This window comes from Microcaecilia unicolor, chromosome 11, assembly GCF_901765095.1.
Source record: "Microcaecilia unicolor chromosome 11, aMicUni1.1, whole genome shotgun sequence".
Classification (NCBI taxonomy): Eukaryota; Metazoa; Chordata; class Amphibia; order Gymnophiona; family Siphonopidae; genus Microcaecilia; species Microcaecilia unicolor.
This window is the reverse complement of record NC_044041.1, coordinates 190,681,300-190,700,472: the sequence shown is the minus strand read 5'-3', so window position 1 is coordinate 190,700,472 and position 19,173 is coordinate 190,681,300. Positions and strand designations below refer to the sequence as shown.

Genomic DNA, 19,173 nt, shown 5'->3' with positions numbered 1-19,173 from the left:
TAGAAAAAAAATCTAACAATGTAACAATATCAATTTTTCCAAATCTAACACTTTGCTACCAAAACTAATAATATAAACACTTCGCTACCAAAACTAATAATATAAACACTTCATTTGAAAATCCTTATTATTAGAAAAAATTATTTTCCTAGAGATAAATAATAAAGGTCTTATCTCAAAATTATACAAAGCTTGATGTGCTTATTGCTATGCTATATGGTTATATCCATCCAAGTTCAAAGCAGATCTCAATCATAAGAAATCCTACATTCTAGGAGAATAATACAATCATATCAGTAAAAGAGAAAAAAAAATACATTCTTCTTGAAATAAGCTTTTCAAACTCTATGAAAAACTATATGTCTCAATTTTTCAAATAATTAATGGTAACCGATTCCAAACTTTCACTCCCTGATACAAGAATGAGGACCCCCACACAAAAATTTACAATGAATAAGAATAACCCTTACTGATGGATTATATTTAAACAATGCTCTTTATGGGCTGAAGTAAAAGATGATGGTAAAACCAGTCTATACATCAGATGACTGGAATTATATCCATATAATGATTTAAAAAATTAAGCAAGCCAATTTAAATTTAATCCTGGAATTGACAGGCAATGCAATTTTACTAACAATGGAGAAGCCCTCTCAGAGCTTCCCAACGGGAAAATCAATCTTGAAGATGTATTTTGCAAAAAGTGCAATCTACCAAGAGGCTCATTTTCAAAGCACTTAGACTTACAAAGTTCTATAGGTTACTATGTTAGGTCTAAGAGCTTTGAACATATGCCTCTATGTAAGTTACTGGTGATCTATCTATACAATGGGTTGCAATAATTCAAATATGGCAACAGAATAGTTTGTGCAATGTATTGAAAACTCAGAGGACTTAAAACTCTCTCTCTCTCTCTCTCAACAGTCTTACATTTTTTGTCAAAGCTTTTATATGAGGCTCTAAAGATAATTTAGAGTCCACAATAATTGAGAACTTTAGATCAATCCTCAATTTATAGCATCTCATCTGACACTGACCTAAATTCTTTTTTAGGCAAAAGTTCATAAGCACCAAACCATACTATTTAAATATCACACATGATGGGAATCTTGTTGGAACCATGACTAAAGACACTTGGGAAAAGATTTGGTTACATATAACTAAAACATCCACCTCCTTAAATCTGGTTGCTGTACAAAATATGATCTAAATGAGAACATATTATTGTCATGCATTGATTCATAAACGTGATCATAATGTTTCTCTATGTTGTTGGTTGAAATGTGAATAATTGGGAGGCTTGTGGTTTGAGAAAGATGATGGAAACTTATATGTTCAGTCTTTTCAATAGTTCTTGAGAAAAAAATGTTATGTACAAAGTTTTGATAAAAAGCAATAGAGGAATGTTATTGAGGACCTATGATAAATGAATGAATGAGAAGTCAATGTCAATTGCTATGACACAGCTGTTTATATGATGGAATCAACTATACTAACACAAACTGGATGTGGAATTACAAAAGCCATAAGCAAAAAAAACAAAGTAATCCACGCAATATCGACATATGAAACACTAATATGTCAAAAGCAAACTTCTTAAAAAGAAACAGGCTTATAACGAAAAGGAAGGAAATGCCACAAAGTAGCTCAAAATCAAAAAGATTTATAGAGCTATGATGATCCAATAGATATCTACTTCATCATAAAATTATGCAACTTCATTTGATCATTTAGAACAAAAAAATACAGTCTTTGTAATGTGTCAATACTCAAAAAATAGTGAAATATTGCGTGGATTACTTTTTTTTTTTTTTTGTTTATATGATGGTGCATTTAATTTTCTCATTGATAATTTGAAGTTGTTTTTGGACTTATACTAGAATGGCCTTTGTAAAAACACATAAGAGGCTCTTTTTTTGGAAAATGTTTATATGAACTCTAATATAAAATTACCCCCTATTGATCTTATCGGGCTAAAAATATTATAAAGGAACATCTGTTGAAGGTCCTGGAAGTCTTGTTTCCTTACCACCTTACCAGACCCTGAACATTCAGTACCCACAACTCAAAGACCACCAGCTGTTAAAATGCTAACTACAGAGAACAGGTCTGCCGTGTGTCTACACATCGTAGTGTTATTCAAAACAACCCTATGACCAAATGCAGTTCAAATATAACATGAATGATCAACACATTTTTTATTTTCAAATGAGCTGAATCATTGTGATGAAATACTTTAAAAGGGATGGAGACATATTGCTTATATACGCAAATACAATAAAATACGTAAGCTTTCACCTGTTCACCAAGCTGATTTTGACTAAAGGCAAGTACACAGAGCAAGATCTTCAGCTGCTTCCTCCTTTCAGCTAGCAGGCAGCACTGCTCAAAAAAAGGAATGTTGTTTCCACCCCCGGGGTGGAAACAGTGTGGCACAACTGGAGGTGGAAATTCCCTGACTGGGGCCTGTGAAGGAAGGGTAGCATCTGTATCTCAAACTAGAGGCCCCAGATTAGAGAAAGGATATGCCTCCTTGGTCCCAATTCAGGGGTTTCGGAGACAGCAGAAAAGACATAAAGAGGAAAGAGAGGTGCAGCCAGGTTATGAAGGAAAAGACACAGGACTGAATGGTGGGGGAAGAAGAATGTGAGAGGAATGCAGTGATTGGGGGGGGGGGGGGAGGAGCAGAGAAGGAGAAAGGACTGAATCTGGGTGGAATGACAGAGGAAGGGAATGGGGAGTGGAGGACAGTGAGAGGGCTCCATGTGAATAAGATGCAATGGTGTACTGGTCAAGTAACAAATGCATTTACCATCCAATTCAAACATCTTCTTCCTGCCTCATCCCTCCTAACATATCTTAAGAGGATGGGGAATTATATACAAGATCATGTTGTCACTGGCACGCAACTCAAGAAGGAATTTTGGAATCTCTGGAAACACAATCCATTGAAAAGATCACAGAACAAAACTTGCAACCTACAGGTCTGGTGTCCCTTTGAGATACGTGAAACTAAAGTACCAAATTATAGATTCCAGATACCCTTGATTTTGTTTTACTTCCAGCCTATACCTATAAATTAGTAATGGATCCACTGTCAGTGAGGAAGGCAACCTCCAGAACTGGAAATCAACTGTTTTACAGCAAACAAGCTACAGGAAGAGAACTTTTTTTGTTGTTTGAATCTTTGCAGGTTGCGATACGTTCTTCAGAAGCTCATATTTATTTCATTTTATTCAAGGTATCACAAGCTACTGAGATGCAAAGGGAAAAAAATGGGGGGGGGGGGGGGTGTTGGTTTGTTTTGTCAGAGGCGATGCTAGGCTTCCTGAGCGGCTGCTGTGACTGAAACTTCTATTCTGCTCACCTGTTCTCCAATAATTTCTCACGGATTGAATAGTTCAGTCTAAACTGCTTGGGCTGCAATAAGAAAGAAAAATAAAATAAGAGTATGGAAAAGTCACCTTCCCATCATTCAACTCTATAAATATTGCCATGGTGACATCGGTTCTCTTCCATTGAATGAGTGACAAAAGCATGAAGGCAGCTTGCATGCGAGAGGTTTAACACGGATGCAGAGGACCTCTCCAATAACTTTTCCCAAGATGCAGCATATGAATTAGGGGAGAATGGTATGGAGAAAGTAGGTCTTACCTGATCATTTTCATTCTTTTAGTCCTTCTCACTATTCCAGAACCTGTGGGATAGTTGTGCCCATCAACCGGCAGGTGGAGATAGAGAACTAAAAACTGAGCTGAGACATCTCTCTCTTGGCATCCAGTCCAGCTTCTCAGTATTTATGTAGACAAGCAGTAAGGAAAAACTCAGAATAAACACAAAAGCCTTAAATAACTCGCTAACCTAACAATAACCAGACTTGCAAACATGTAGACCTCTCTCATCTCTGGACAACTTGTAGAGAACAAAAGATATGCAGGAAGCACTATGCAAGGTGACAGTCATTATTTGACTTGTTACTTTGACCTGACTAAACATCTCAGAAATCTCTGGCGGGCCTCTGGAATACTGTGAAGGACAAATGGAAAGAAACTTATCAAGTAATGCCTAATTTCTCCTTCCATTTCACAGTTTCCCACTATTCTAGAAACTGTAGGATGTTCAAAAGCAATCCCTTGAATGGGTGGGATCCTGGCAATGCTGCCCTGAGGGCTGAAGTCCCAAAAGTAGCTTCCAAGCACCACAATGTCCATCCACCCTGTAGAGCTTGGCAAAGGTATGAAGCGTTGACCACATCGTCGCCTTGCAAATATCAGCCAGAGACAGTAAGGTAGTCTCCATCCAGGATGTTGATGTATGCCTCATAGAATGAGCCTGCAAGGCCTGAGGGGTTTGCTTCCCGGCAAGCAAATAAGCTGACGTGATAGTCTCCTTCAGCTATCTAGTAACTGTGGCTTGGAAGCCATGAGGCCAAACCTCTGTTTACCAAAAAGCAGTCATTCTGATTTGCAAAAAACTCAATCGTGACTTCCAGATATCTAATGAGGATTCTATGCACATCGAGAAGCTTCAAGAAAGAATACAGAGCATCTTCGTCCTTTCTGCAAAAGGCCAGAAGCTCCACAGATGAAATGCTGATACCACTGTCGGAAGAAACAAAAGGAACTGTGCATAGGGAGAACCCACATCTGAAAAGCGAAGAAAGGGTCCCGACAAGAGAGAGCCTGAAGCTCCAAAAACCTACATGCCAATGCAACAGCTACCAAGAACGCTGTCTTTAGCATGAGATCTTCAAGGAGACCTTCTGGAGTGACTCACAAGGAAGTTTCTGAAGAGCCTGAAGGAGTAAATTAAGGTTTCACTCTGGACACGGCATGCAAAATGGAGACCAGACGTGACCTGCTCCCTGCAAGAATAGAATAATATTTGGGAGAGCCACAACAGACGATTTTTGTAGTCAGCCCCTGAAACAGACCAAAGCAGCAACCTGAACTTTTAGAGAACCCAATGCTAATCCTTTCTGAAAACCTGTCTGGAGAAATGCTAGAAGTGCACGATCTGAGCAGAGACGGGAGAAAGTCCACGCTCAAAACACCATCCCTCAAACATCCTCCACACCCTCACATATGCCATGGATGTACAGCATTTCCGAGCCTAAAGCAATGATCGAATCAGAATAACCTTTTCATCTCAACCAAGCTCTTTCAATGGCCAAGCTGTAAGACCAAAGGGGCATGGATTCTCCATGAGCACCAGCCCTTGCTTTAGTAGGCCGTATACCTGCGGAAAACAGAGGGGACCCCTGTCCGTAAGTCAAATTCGATCCGCATACCACAGCCTCTGCGGTCAATCTGGGGCTACGAGAATTATTCGACCCTGGTGCAATGTGATCCCTTTTAACATGCAGCTTACCATGAACCCATGGAGGAAGGACATACAGTAGATGTGTCTCCAGCCAGGGCTGCAGGAGGGCCTCAATCCCCATCGAGCTCGGTTCTTTCCAACAGCTGAAGAACTAGGGCACTTTGGCCATCCTTTACATCGCCATTAAGTCTAGAAGCGTAAAATCCCATCAGTCCACTATCAGCCAAAGCCCCTTGCTGGATAGTTCCCATTCTCCCAAGGAGATCCTGCTGAGAAAGTTCACCTCCACATTCAAGGAACCCCGAGATGTGAGCTGCCGACAAGCAGAGATTTTTCTCTGCTCAACTCATGAGGGAGGCAGCCTCCACTGCCATCGGACGGCCGAGGGTCCCACCTTGCTTGTTGATAAAAGCCATCGCACTGTTAGAGAAAACTCAGATCGGGGCCCCTGCCAGAAAGGGAGGGAAGTCACATAAGGCATTCCGCAGTGCCATTAGCATCAAGTGATTTATTGACCACTGAGACTCCTGTTCCATCCAGGTGCCCTGTGCCAGATGGAACTTTGAGTTCCCCCAACTCAATTTGCTGGTGTCCGTTGTCACCACCTCCAACTATGTTATCTGACGGTCAAACTCCTGGGTCACAACCACCACTGCATGCTCCATCTGGCAACCAGTGTCCAAGGAAGATGACGGTCGTACTTTTGCAACATCAGAGACCAGTGGCTGAGAAGAGATTCCTGTAATAGCCACATATATGAGCCCTTGCCCTGGCACCACTTCCATCGCTGACCCCAGAACCTGCCTTGACTGAGAAGATGAATTTGTTGAACTGGCTATGACCTCTTTACTCCGTGAGGAAGATCTTCTTCCATGCTGTGTCAAATAGAATGCCCAGATACTCTAGCGTCTGCAAAGGAGTTAGTCTGCTCTTCTCAAAATTGATTGTCCAACCCATCGACTGCAGAAGACAAACTTTGACCACTGCCATCATGCTATTCAACTAGAACACACAAATGAGCCATTCGTCGAGATACGGGTGAACCTTGATTCCCTTGGCGCTGAAGGAAGGCTGCCACTACCACCATAACCTTGGTAAACGTTCTTGGCGAACATAAGAATAGCCAAACTGGGTCAGAACAATGGTCCATCTAGCCCAGTATCCTGTTCCTAACAGTGGTCAATCCAGGTCATAAGTACTTGGCAGAAACCCAAATAGTAGCAACATTCCATGCTACCAATCCCGGGGCAAGCAGTGGCTTCCCCAATGTATCTCAATAACAGACTATGGAACTGTGGTGAGACCAAAGGGCAAAGCCCTGAATTGAAAGTAATGGCTCAGCACCGCAAAACATTGAAACTTCTGATGCAGTGGCCATATGCAAGTACGCCTCCTTGAGATCAAGTGTGGCGAGAAATTCTTCAGCTTGAACCGAGGCTATGACTGCTCTTAGTGTCAGAATGCTAAAGTGGGACATTCAAGAGGCAGTGGTTTAGAACTTTGAGATCTAAAACCAGACAAAAGGTGCCTTCCTTCTTTGGAACAATGAAGTAGATGGAGTATCTGCCTTGTCCCAGTTTGGCCTGGGGAACTGAACAATGGCCTGCAGCGCCAACAAGGAATCTATGGTGGCCTTAACCTCTACTACCTTGGTTCCTTTTCAACAAGGAGACTGCAAAAAAAAGCAACTGGTTGAAAGAACTCCAACTTGTAACCTTCTGTAAAAATACCCAGAACCCACTAGTCTGACATGATCTTGGCTTGCTCCTCCTGAAGACGTCCTCCCAACAGAGGAAGAGAAAAGTGGACAAGTGTTGAATCATTGCGAAGCTCTTGAGGCATTAGGTGCTCTAGCTGACTGAGAGGAGGACTTCCTGTCTGCACCAAAAGAAGTTCGGCATACCTGCAAGCAGGACTTCTGACCATATTACTGACGACCAGGTCGGTACTGTCTGCTGTCTCGAAACTGAGAGCTCCTTGAAAGTGGTTAACCAGAGGCTTTTGGCTTATCTCCAGCAACTGCTGTGGCTTTGTTTCCCTCAGTTTTTTCACCAAGTTACTAAGATCTTCTCCAAGTAGCAGTTGAAAGGACAGTTTAACTAGACGTCACTTTGACGTTGCATCTGCTGCCCAATGCCGCACCCAGAGTTACTGACATGCTGTGATAGCCAAATATATACTGCAGACCGGAACTGTAAATGTTATCAATAGCATCTGCCAAGTAGGCCAGCCCTGCTTCCAACAGGTACCTGTCTTGTGTTGCTGATTGCTGATGCCACTTCAGGCATGCTCTTGCCACGTACGAGCTGAACACTGTCAATTGAAGATCCAAAGAGGCCACTTCAAAGGCTTGTTTCAGCAAGCCTTCTAGTTTCCTATCCTGTAGGTCTTTTAGGGTAATGCCCCTTTTCCTCGGCATCTTCTCGTAGTCATCACCGTAACCAGGGAGTTCACCCTGAAAAGCAATATAAACTCCAGACAAAAAGATCCCAATGCAGCTGAATGCTCTGTTGAGCCCTGAGGCTGTAAAATGGCGGTTGTGCTCTGTGCATAATCAAAGGCTGATCCCTACTGCCAGTCGGATCCAACAAAATGGCATCCGTTCCCATGCTCTCCTGCATCAAACTGCAGACTGGCCTTGCTGGAGAGCGCGAAGACTCTTGAATATTTGGATGCTGCGCCAAATACGAAGATGTGCTGTTGCTGACCATTTCCTCTGTGTCTGGCCGGATTCCCAGCTTGCATGCACTGCAATGCCTTGACACCGGCCGGCGAGTCCCACAGCTGGCATACTGCATAACTGCCTCCACGAAAGTCGCTATTCACCCTATTACAAGTGCAGCACAAAGTGTTCCAAGTGGCGAGTCAGGATCCCTCCCCTGCACCAAATAGAACTTGCAGCTCTCCAAGTGATTCTGAGTGAAATTTTAGTTGGACTTACCACTGTCATCTGCTCCTTTCAAGCTCACAGTCTCCACAAGTCTTACCACAGATGAGAAAGGCTCAGGACTGATACTCTGTCCCACACTTGTCAGCAAACCTTTCCTTATTATCTTTTTTTTTTTTTTTAGGTTGTTGTGCTGGAAAAGGAAAGCTCCAGAGGAAATAGGGGAGAGGTGAAGGGAGGAAAGAAGTAAATTCACAGGGCACCAGAGCAGGATCTGAAGACCTTCAGCTATGACTCTGCAGACTCAAGCTACCGCAAAGCTCAACTGGGGACCAGTTGACCAACTGGACCAGGAGCCAATCACTCAGAACCAGAGGCTAAAAAGTGTGTCCATCCACCTCTTGGAGACAGAAATTCTGAGGAGCTGGATTGGAAGTCAAGAGAGAGATGTCTCAGCTCAGTTTTAATTTTCTATCTCCACCTGCTGGTTGATGGACACAACTATATCACAGGTGCTGGAATAGAGGGAAGCTAAGTAATAAAACGGACTTAACAATGTTATCACATGACAAGCCCAAAATTCTTTCCTTTTTCCATAGATAGAACAAAGATAAAGGCACCTATTATTTTTTATGTTATGTAAACTGACTGAAGGAATTTAACTCTAATAAGGGTACGATTTTAAAGCTAATATTAATTCAGTAGCTGACTTCTATTATAATAAAGCATTTCACAAACTCATAAGTTGCTCCATTATTTATCTCTTTCCCATGGACAGAATTTGAGGGGGCCAAGGAGAGGACAATGCATCCCAAATTCACTGGAGTTCAATCAGTCCACGGATGTAGGAGTCAGTGCACTGGAATAAAAAGCCAACAGGTGTTCTGCAGGCAGGCAGTGTTCTGTGCTGGACCACAGGGACTCAAAGCATACACAGTGATCTCCTCCTCCCCTCTACATATGTGCTTCTTATTTAAAAGTGGAACTGCATGTGGAGGAAGAGTTGTGGGAACCAGCTACACTGTGTATGAAAGTCTATGTGATCTGTGTTGTGCGCTATGGGAAGAGGATAAAATTGTGGTGAGGGGGAGGAGAAATGAGGGCAAGGGATGAATCAGAAGGGTCACAAGGAGGAAGCAAGATGAAGAATGTGTGAAAGACAGAAGGACAAGTGCAGGAGAAGAAAGAATAATGGAAGGGGATATACAGGATAAGCAAAAGGACAATAGCAGCAGGACAGAAAAATCTACAGGAAAGGCTACGAATACAATGGGTAACAAAAGGAGGAAATTAAGAAATCAAGAGTTCAGAAAAAATGAACAGAGAAAGCAAGATTAAAGAAACTAGAAACCTAAATAAAATAAAAAAAAAATCTCAAGGAGGATCAAGAAATATAAAGGCTCGAAAATATTTTATTGAACTGCTATGCTACAACGTAACATGTGAGGGCTGAAACTAGTGGGGTTGGGTCTTAGGATGCAAGCTTTCTCTCTCCTTCCCAACAGGGCAACTATGCCTATGCTCCTTCCATTGGTGAAAAAATGTTCATTTAATCCTACTCTTTGCTTCATGTCTTTTTACAGGTTATCAATCCACAGTAAGACTATCACTCCTATGGCACGACTAATTTGCTGAGGAGACTCTTCTGAGGAACTTTTTCAAATGCCTTCTGAAAATCCAAGTACACTATATTAACCAGTTCACCTTTATCCATGTGCTTATTCACATCTTCAAAGAATTTTAATAGATTAGTAAGGCATTACCTCCCTTTTCCGAAGGACCCAGTTGAAGTGGAAAGAAAAACTTCCCTCAGAAATTCTACCAGCTTGAAGATTTCTTTCCCCAGTTCCCAGGTCTGCCTTTATATTATTTTCATGGAGAAAATGAATAAATCATAAGCAGACAGCTAGAAGGAAGGCTGGGGGGGAGCGGGGGAATCTTAGGCTCCTCTGAGATTTCCCCCCTTTGCTCTTATCAAATTATTATTATTTTAATAATCATTAAAAAAAAAAAAAAAAAAAGAGTGAAACCACCTAAATGGGTACCCTCCTGCTCAGCTGAGACCTGGTCCTCTGACCAGTTCAAGAGCTCTCCTTGACCTATTGAGGAGTTGCACGCTCTGCTCATCATCGTCTAGTGTAGACAGAGAAATACTGGAGACCTGAGGCTGCACAGTGCCCTTATAGGGTACAGCCCACAAGTCTTAATCTGTCTGCATCTGCTGGTCCTGGACTGGTCTGGTAAGGACGCTAAGAAAATTAGTTGTATTTAGTATATATAAGTATTGTCACACTGGGACATACCAAAGGTCCATCAAGCCCAGCATCCTGTTTCCAACAGAGGCCAATCCAGGTCACAAATACCTGGTAAGATCCCAAAAAAGTTGAACACATTTTATGCTGCTGATCCCAGAAATAAGCAGTGGATTTTCCCCAAGTCAATTTAATAAATACCAATAAATAAATAATAATGGTCTATGGACTTTTCCTTTAGGAAGCCGTCCAGACCTTTTTAAAACTCTTTACCACATTCTCTGGCAACGAATTCCAGAGTTTAATTACACGTTGAGTGAAGAAAAATTTTCTCTGATTTGTATTAAATTTGTAGCTTCATTGAATGCCCCTTAGTCCTAGTATTTTTGGAAAGAGTAAACGAACAATTCACGTCTACCCGTTCCACTCCACTCATTATTTTATAGACCTCTATCATATCTCCCCTCAGGAGTCTTTTCTCCAAGCCAAATAGCCCTAGCTGCTTCAGCCTTTTCTCATAGGTAAGTTGTCCCATCCCCTTTATCATTTTTGTCGCCCTTCTCTGTACCTTTTCTAATTCCACTATATCTTTTTTGAGATGTGGTGACCAGAATTGAACACAATACTTGAGGTGCGGTCGCATCATAGACCGATACAAAGCCATTATAAAGTCCTCACTTTTGTTTTCCTTTCCTTAGAATACCTAACATTCTATTTGCTTTCTTAGCCGCCACAGCACACAGATGAGGGTTTCAACATATCATCAACGATGCCAAGATACCTTTCTTGGTCGGTGACTCTTAACGTGGAACCTTGCATTACGTAGCTATAGTTTAGGTTACTCTTTCCCACATGCATCACTTTGCACTTGCTCACATTAAATGTCATCTGCCATTTAGACGCCCAGTCTCCCAGTCTCGTAAGGTCCTCTTGTAATTTTTCACAATCCTCTTGCGATTTAATTTTGAATAATTTTGTGTCGTCAGCAAATTTAATTACCTCACTAGATACTCCCATCTCTAGATCATTTATAAATATGTTAAAAAGCAGCGGTCCCAGCACAGACCCCTGGGGAACCCCACTATCTACCCTTCTCCATTGAAAATACTGACCATTTAACCCTACTCTCTGTTTTCTATCCTTTAACCAGTTCTTAATCCACAATAGGACACTACCTCCTATCCCATGATCTTCAATTTCTTCTGGAGTCTTTCATGAGGTACTTTGTCAAACACCTTTTGAAAATCCAAATACACAATAACAACCGGCTCGCCTTTATCCATGTTTGTTCACCCCTTGAAAGAAATGTAATAGATTGGTGAGGCAAGATTTCCCCTTCACTAAATCCATGTTGGCTTTGTCTCAATAATCCATGGTTTTGAATTTGCTCTGTAAATTTTGTTCTTTATAATAGTCTCTACCATTTTGCCCAGCACGGACGTCAGGCTCACTGGTCTATAATTTCCCGGATCCCATCTGGAACCTTTTTTAAATATCAGCATTACATTGGCTACCCTCCAGTCTTCCGGTACCACGCTTGATTTTAAAGATAAATTACATATTACTAATGATAGTTCCGCCAGTCCATTTTTCAATTCTATCAGTACTCTGGGATGAATACCATCCGGTCCAGGAGATTTACTACTCTTCAATTTGTCATATTGCCCCATTACATCCACTAGGTTTACAGAAATTTTATTCAGTTTCTCCGACTCATCAGCTTTGAATACCATTTCTGGCACCGATATCTCTCCCAAATCTTCCTTGGTGAAGACAGAAGCAAAGAATTCATTTAATCTCTCTGCTATGGTTTTGTCTTCCCTGATTGCCCCTTTTACCCCTCGGTTATCTAGCGGTCCCAACCGATTCTTTTGCCGGCTTCCTGCTTTTAATGTACCTAAAAAATTTTTTTACTATGTGTTTTTGCCTCCAACGCAATCTTTTTTTCAAAGTCCCTCTTTGCCTTCCTTATCAGCACTTTGCATTTGACTTGACATTCCTTATGCTGTTTCTTATTATTTTCAGTCAGTTCCTTCTTCCATTTTCTGAAGGATTTTCTTTTAGCTCTAATAGCTTCTTTCACCTCACTCTTTAACCAAGCTGGCTGTCGTTTGGTCTTCCTCCATCCTTTTTTAAAGAACAGAATATATTTGGCCTGGGCTTCCAGGATGGTATTTTTGAACAGCATCCACTCCTGATGTAAACTTTTGACCCTCGCAGCTGCTCCTCTAAGTTTGTTTTTACCGTTCTTCTCATTTTATCATAGTTTCCTTTTAGAAATTTAAACGCTAACGTATTGGATTTCCTGTTTATACTAACTCCAAAGCTAATATCAAATCTGATCATATTATGATCACTGTTATCAAGCATCACCATTACCTCCCGCACCAGATCATGCGCCCCACTAAGGACTAGAATTTTTCCTTCTCGTCGGCTCCTGTATCAGCTACTCCATAAAGCAGTCCTTGATTTCGTCAAGGAATTTTACCTCCCTAGCATGCCCTGATATGTTACATTTACCCAGTCAATATCAGGGTAATTGAAATCACCCATTATTATTGTTTTACTGTACCACTCAGTGATTATCTCAAATTTGATCAAACTTATTCACTAAACACCTCATCATAAACAATATTTGAAGTGCATTACAATGAAATAAAATACAATACACAAATACTCCACAAATAACCCAGAATAAATTAGCTGCCCCTACTCCTCCCACCTCCATCACCTTCAAAAACAGAAATGCCCCTCAAAACCAGCATCTGACAGTACTGCTAATAAGCAGGATAATCTCCCTAGTGTGACTGTTAATTATGTGCAGGTCATTTGCAGGATATATATGACATTTTGGGGGGTGTTTGTTATGTTGTGAAGAAATGTTTGTATGTTGATTATATTTTATTGTGATCTGCTTGAATAAAGGCAGAATATAAATTGTGAAATAAGTAAGTGCTTTGCAGACCAACCATGCCCTGGTCTGCCTATGAAATACTTTCCTAGTGGCAGTTCCAAAGTTACTTATAATCACTACATCTAAGTGACTAATTATTACTTCCATACCAGAACATGCATTTCAGCAAGAACAAAGATGTATTTAATTGACCTAAATTTCTCCAGGAAGCAGTCATTTACACATGTAGAGATTTAACTTCCTTGACGAGCCCTCATTAGACACTTCACTTGACTGATATTGGGACAATTAAATCTCCCGTTATACGTTTATTTCCGCAAGTAGCAGCCTAATTTCCATTAGCGTTTAACGGTGCAGTGGCAGGGGGAAGGGAAGTGGAGACTGCCGACCTTATGTGATTTTGAGTTTGGGAAGTTTGGAGGCTGTTGGACCTGGCAATAATTTTGAATTCAGAAGTGTGGATGGGAGATGTGAGCCCCACTTTTAGTTTTTAATTTGGAAGTGTTGGAGAAGACTTAGCTGGTTCAATTTGATTTTGGCACTAGCTAGCTAAACATAGGTACCCCAAGCCTAAAGCAGCAGTATTATCTAATGCAAATACGTAACCTAGGCCAATTTTTCTACCTCCATTTTTCCCCCTTTGCTTTTTCCTATTATTTGTAAATCGCTTAGATATTTTGCTTGGCGGTATATCAAATAGAGATAATGACTAGATTCAGGATGATTTGTAGACAAAAATCTAAGAAAGCTAAATTAGGATAAAAATCAGCTTGACTTAGCTGATCAAGATTTGGCCAGTTCACCTAGGTTGTCAATCATTTAAAACAAACAAACAAACAAACAGATATAACTGCAAAACATCCTCCAATTTGTGACTTCTTGTTACAGGTCAAGCAGCTATTTTGATACTCACTGGTACTGCACCTGGAATGAACTTGGAATTGACCTTCTGTAAACATCTTTCTGCTGACTGCTGATCAGGAAATTCAACAAAGCAGTAACCTGTTAGATTCCTAAGAAGAGAAAGTCTACGAGTTTTTTTTAATGAAATAAGGCACAATGTGGTACAAAATACATCAGGCAAGGCTGGTACCGACAACTTGGAGGCCCTGCAAGGTGCAGCGGGGTTCTATCTGATGAGCTATCAGAATTCAGTCACACTGTTAAGGGGAGGGGGTTTGCAGGAATACATAGTGGGCGAGTCCACTGCACGATGAAAAGAGAGCAGTACTTATAACGTTAGACTGTTTTAAGAAGAGCACTTAATATAAAATTCAGAGTTTTCAGTTTATACAAGTAAGGGCAAGCTCTGGTGCCAGACAGATACAAACAGCAGCTGAGTATGCAAAAGAACCATATCCTTATTTAAATTGCATCCAATTGCCTGTGTCTTGTTTTTTTACAATTACTGATTACTTAGAGAAAGGGTTCTCAACCCAGTCCTCAGGACACACCTAGCCAGTGAATATGCATGAGAAAGATTTGCATGCCCTACCTCCCTGGTATGCAAATTTATCTCATGCATATTCATTGTGGCTATCCTGAAAACCTGACTGGCTAGGTGTGTCCTCAGAACTGGGTTGAGAACCCCTGACGTAGAGGATTCTTCACGTATTGCCTCCTTTTGGGGACAATTTCTGAAATAAAACATGTGCACCTTATCCATCCTTGATCAATTTTTCAATTTGTTTTCTAGTCATGCTGAAAATTGCAGCCCTGGTAGCTAAAAGGACCTGTGCTTTCACCTGGTCCACCTTTATACATTTGCTTGCATAGGACCATATATACATATACACTTTAGAAACTTCCCTTTTACGTGTAAAAACATTTATAAATGTACAGATACCTATATACACTTACCTGCATTCACACATTTTATATAAAAATATATACACATCCTGATCCATATACTGTATTGCCCTAATTTATTTTATTCACAGTAGTAGGAGTGACTAAATAGGAACTTTTCTGAAATTCTAAATAGTTATATCACCTCAGAAATTAGAATGAAAAAAAAGTCTCCTGCTATAAATTATTACAGATAGAGCCTAATTGACTCAACCAGGACCCAGAAAAAAAAAAAACATTTTTAACAGAGAGATATTTGCTGGTGTCGATAAATTAAAATATTCACATGAAATTTTACAACATTGTGGTTCAGAGGCTCTGTATGTCAGAAGTGACATGTGAACACCTCTTAGCAACTTGCTATTGATAATGTTGTACAATTAATCTCATCTCATTAGCCTTTGACGAAACTCGCTGTCATCACATCAGTCGGCAACATCTGGAAAAAGGTAAAGAAAACACAAAACACTTGAAACAAAATGTATTTGTCCATATTTCAAAAACACATCCTGTCCAAGCACTATCCAAGAACATATGGCAACTATGTTCTGATACACTAAAATATAGAAAGCACTGGCAAAACAAGATCATTCAGTCCACCCAGTCTTCTATTTGTAACTGCCTAATGTGTTATCATAGGCCTTACTCAATCTGTGGCAGTCTCCCTCTTTCTGCCACTAAGGTTTCTTTGGTCTATTCCATGTACATATGCATCAGCTTCACAGGAATCAAGGATTAAAACTGGAAAATAAAAGGATCAATAGAATTCTATTTAATGGTGAAAAAAATATCTTATTTTACTTCTAAACCTTCAGAAGGGGTTGTAGATAATTTTGGAACTGCAATAACAAATGTTGCAGATGCAGTGCAAAGAAAAGATGAAGGAATGGCGTTACATACCCTGTAAACAGGAGAGGAAGGTCTGCTACTGGGAAAGACCTTCTTGCCAGACACTGAAGACCTGCAGCCCCTCCATGCTTCTCAGGTTGCACCACACAGGATCAGCAGGCTGGCAGCTTAGGAAGATGCTGACAGCATAGGTTGCCAGTTCCCCACCACCACCATCACTACCACCCCATCTGCTCCTTTTTTCCACTAACACACTGCTTTCCTAAATAGGAAGCATGGGAGAAGGGAATCACAAATATGCTGTGCCGTCATGCTACCAACCCATCAATTATGTAAACGTTGTGGCCTGATTGATGAAGGTGAGATGGTATGGAGAATGGAGGGAAAAAGGAAAACAAAAATCTATAAAAGAAAGATGGAGAAGTGGCGAGAAAAAGTGAAAAGACGAATGTTCAGTGGAAGGTTAGTGGGGTGAGAGAGGGTACAAAGAAGACTAGAGGACCCAATGAGAATATACTCACTTTGTTCCACTGCAACTCCTAGGTCAAGTCACAAAAGAAAGAAACAGTGCCCTACACTCACTGCATACTTGTGCATGCTGTGGGACAGTGAAGGTAACAATCTTATTTCTATGACAAATGTTACTCTCCAATCCATTCCATTTTTCCTAGGGTAGGAGATAATGGCAATACAATAAAAAGCAGAGAAGGTCAGGAGAATGGGGAGGCTCATACAACTCAGACAGTTGAAGCATCCTCAAACCCTTGGTCTCAAACCTAATACACGCAGCTCAAGAGAAATACATTACAGACTTATACACACACACACTCACCTGATCCAGCTTCCTAAGGCCAATGCTTCCACTCTACACCTACCTTCAGAGACAGCTGAAGTGCTGAGTCATTGGGATATCGTTATACAGGCTGAAGGTTCTAGTTCTTCTGTATCAGGCAGATCTCATAGCTCAGCCTCAGTAAGCTCCTCCTCTTGCCAAGGCAGACAGTGGTGGACAGAATAGCAGGATATACAGCATACCACAAACTGCACTTGCAGTCAGTGAGCGAAATCCTTCAATGTGGTCAATGATATGAGTAACAAAGATATATCCCTTTTAGCTATGTAAGTAGGAAGTCAGACCTTGCCACCTAATATCTAAAATGGAAACCCTCCAATGAAATTCATGATTCCTTCAGCTGTCAGATATGGGCCCCTTCATTTTCACAGAGTGGTTACCCATCTGGTCATACAGAGGGCTTTCAGGTTGCATTCAAAGCTCATTACGTGGCTGACTGCTGACACAGCAGCTCCAGGAACTGCATGATTGCTAACCTGGGAGCTAAGGCTGCGTGTCTTGCTCTAGCACATGCTCTAGGATAGTACTGGGATCAGGAGGCACCCTTAAAGGTTCTCTTCCCTCCCCCCTAGAAGTTATTTTCTGTTTATTATAGTATACAATGTCAAATAGTATCAAGCCTGAGGTGTATGCAGAGACAACATAGGCTCTCTGTAAAGCTTAGCTGATTGTCTATGAATAAAAATGATAGTGAAATATTACCATTATTGTTATATATTGAGCAAAATGTTTTTTAGACTACTGAGAACGAGGGCAGATGTCTAGGTGTTGGCAGAAGGCACAGTTGAGCGCATGCTTGAAGTGGGGAAGCAAGGAGCAGTTTGGCACCTCCTCTTCTGCTGCTTGCCAAGTACTGATCTTTTTAGGTTGTATCACATTCTTATAGACTATTCAGGTGGGTATGGCTACAGCTACAATTTCCTGTGCTACACGCTCCATTGATAGCACATCTACTATACATGTGCTGCACACAGACATTTCACTCACATTTGTCTTAATGCCGTCATCCTGGAGGAACGTGATGATGCTTAGGTCATTCAGTGTATGTTTGTCATGTGTTAGGGAATTTACTTAAGTCACTCAAGTGTTGTGTACATGTGTGTTTTCTTCCCTCACTGCTACATGATTGTATGTATGTATTGTGCATACTGTTTTGATTTCTGTGAATACTCATACTCTTTCTCCACATTGCTCCTTACCTTGGCCGTTATCAGTCTGTATTCTGCCTCTGTACATTGCTGTGTTCCCAATATTCCTTGCAGCCTTGTGTAATATCACCACAACAGAGTGCTCCTGCAGAAGGAGCTGCCAAGGTCACCAGGCCCTCTCCCGTCCCAATTTCACATATAGCCAGAGAAACTGGGTAGGGCACAGCCACAGCTCAGCCCAGAACCCAAAGCTGGCATTTAATATATTTTTGTCAACACGTATAATTTCCATGTATTTCTCATGCATGAACATCCTGCATAACAAAATCCCATATACTAACATGTTTAACATAAAATACAAATACATATGCATTAGTTGCAACTAGAATTGAGTACTACATGTAGGTGTCATGCTTGCTAGGTCAGCTCATTTATGCTGTATAATACATACAGAGGTGCACAAGCATTAACCCATAGGATTATACTACATGTCTGTGTAGGTGAGAACATGATATGTTAATGTGAAGTTATTCTTCTAGTGAAAGTGTGTAGCAAGAGACAATGTGAATACTTCTGACATGAATTAAGTGTGACCAAACTAGGCACTTAAGTTTTTACGCTAAGAATTAAAGGAAGCTGAGGTTACAAAGTTCTTTTTTTGATAGGTAAGCACAATTAAACTGACAATAGAAATTTGCTACTGGCTTTTAAGACACCTGATCTATGACAAACTTCAGAAACCTTTTTAAAAATAAGAGAAGCAGGTGAATTTTTTCCTTCACAAATGTTTGTATAAAGCTGTATGAAGATGTGGGATCAGAAGAGCAAGACATTGTATCTATACATATACACACAAAATATCTTGCTTGAAACAGGTACAATTATGTTTCTGAAGAACACACGGGAACTGTGTTTTGGCAGCAAACCCCGGAGACATAATTGCAAGATACAATATTTACATCTAAAGGTCCCCAAGTATGAATAAAGACATACATGCATTTTGGTGAATCAGCTCCTGCGGGCAGGTCAGTGAAAAACAAAACATTCTTCCCCTACATTAATATAATCTTTATATTTTGTTTCTAGGCAAATAACTACTG

At 40.8% G+C, this 19,173-nt stretch overlaps 1 protein-coding gene across 2 annotated transcripts in view; it reads right to left on the bottom strand.

Annotated features, from left to right (window-relative positions):
- LOC115480903 (tRNA selenocysteine 1-associated protein 1-like) overlaps positions 1 to 19,173 on the bottom strand; it is a 35,774-nt gene that overhangs the window by 13,903 nt on the left and 2,698 nt on the right. Inside the window, exons 3-4 of one of the 2 annotated variants that reach the window (XM_030219887.1) lie at positions 14,289 to 14,388; positions 3,368 to 3,420 (exon numbers count right to left, since the gene is read on the bottom strand). The exons of the other annotated variant lie outside the window; for it this stretch is intronic. Of the exons in view, the coding sequence (XP_030075747.1) occupies positions 3,368 to 3,420; positions 14,289 to 14,388 (153 nt within the window). The remainder of the gene's footprint in view (positions 1 to 3,367; positions 3,421 to 14,288; positions 14,389 to 19,173) is intronic. 2 annotated transcript variants of the gene reach the window in all.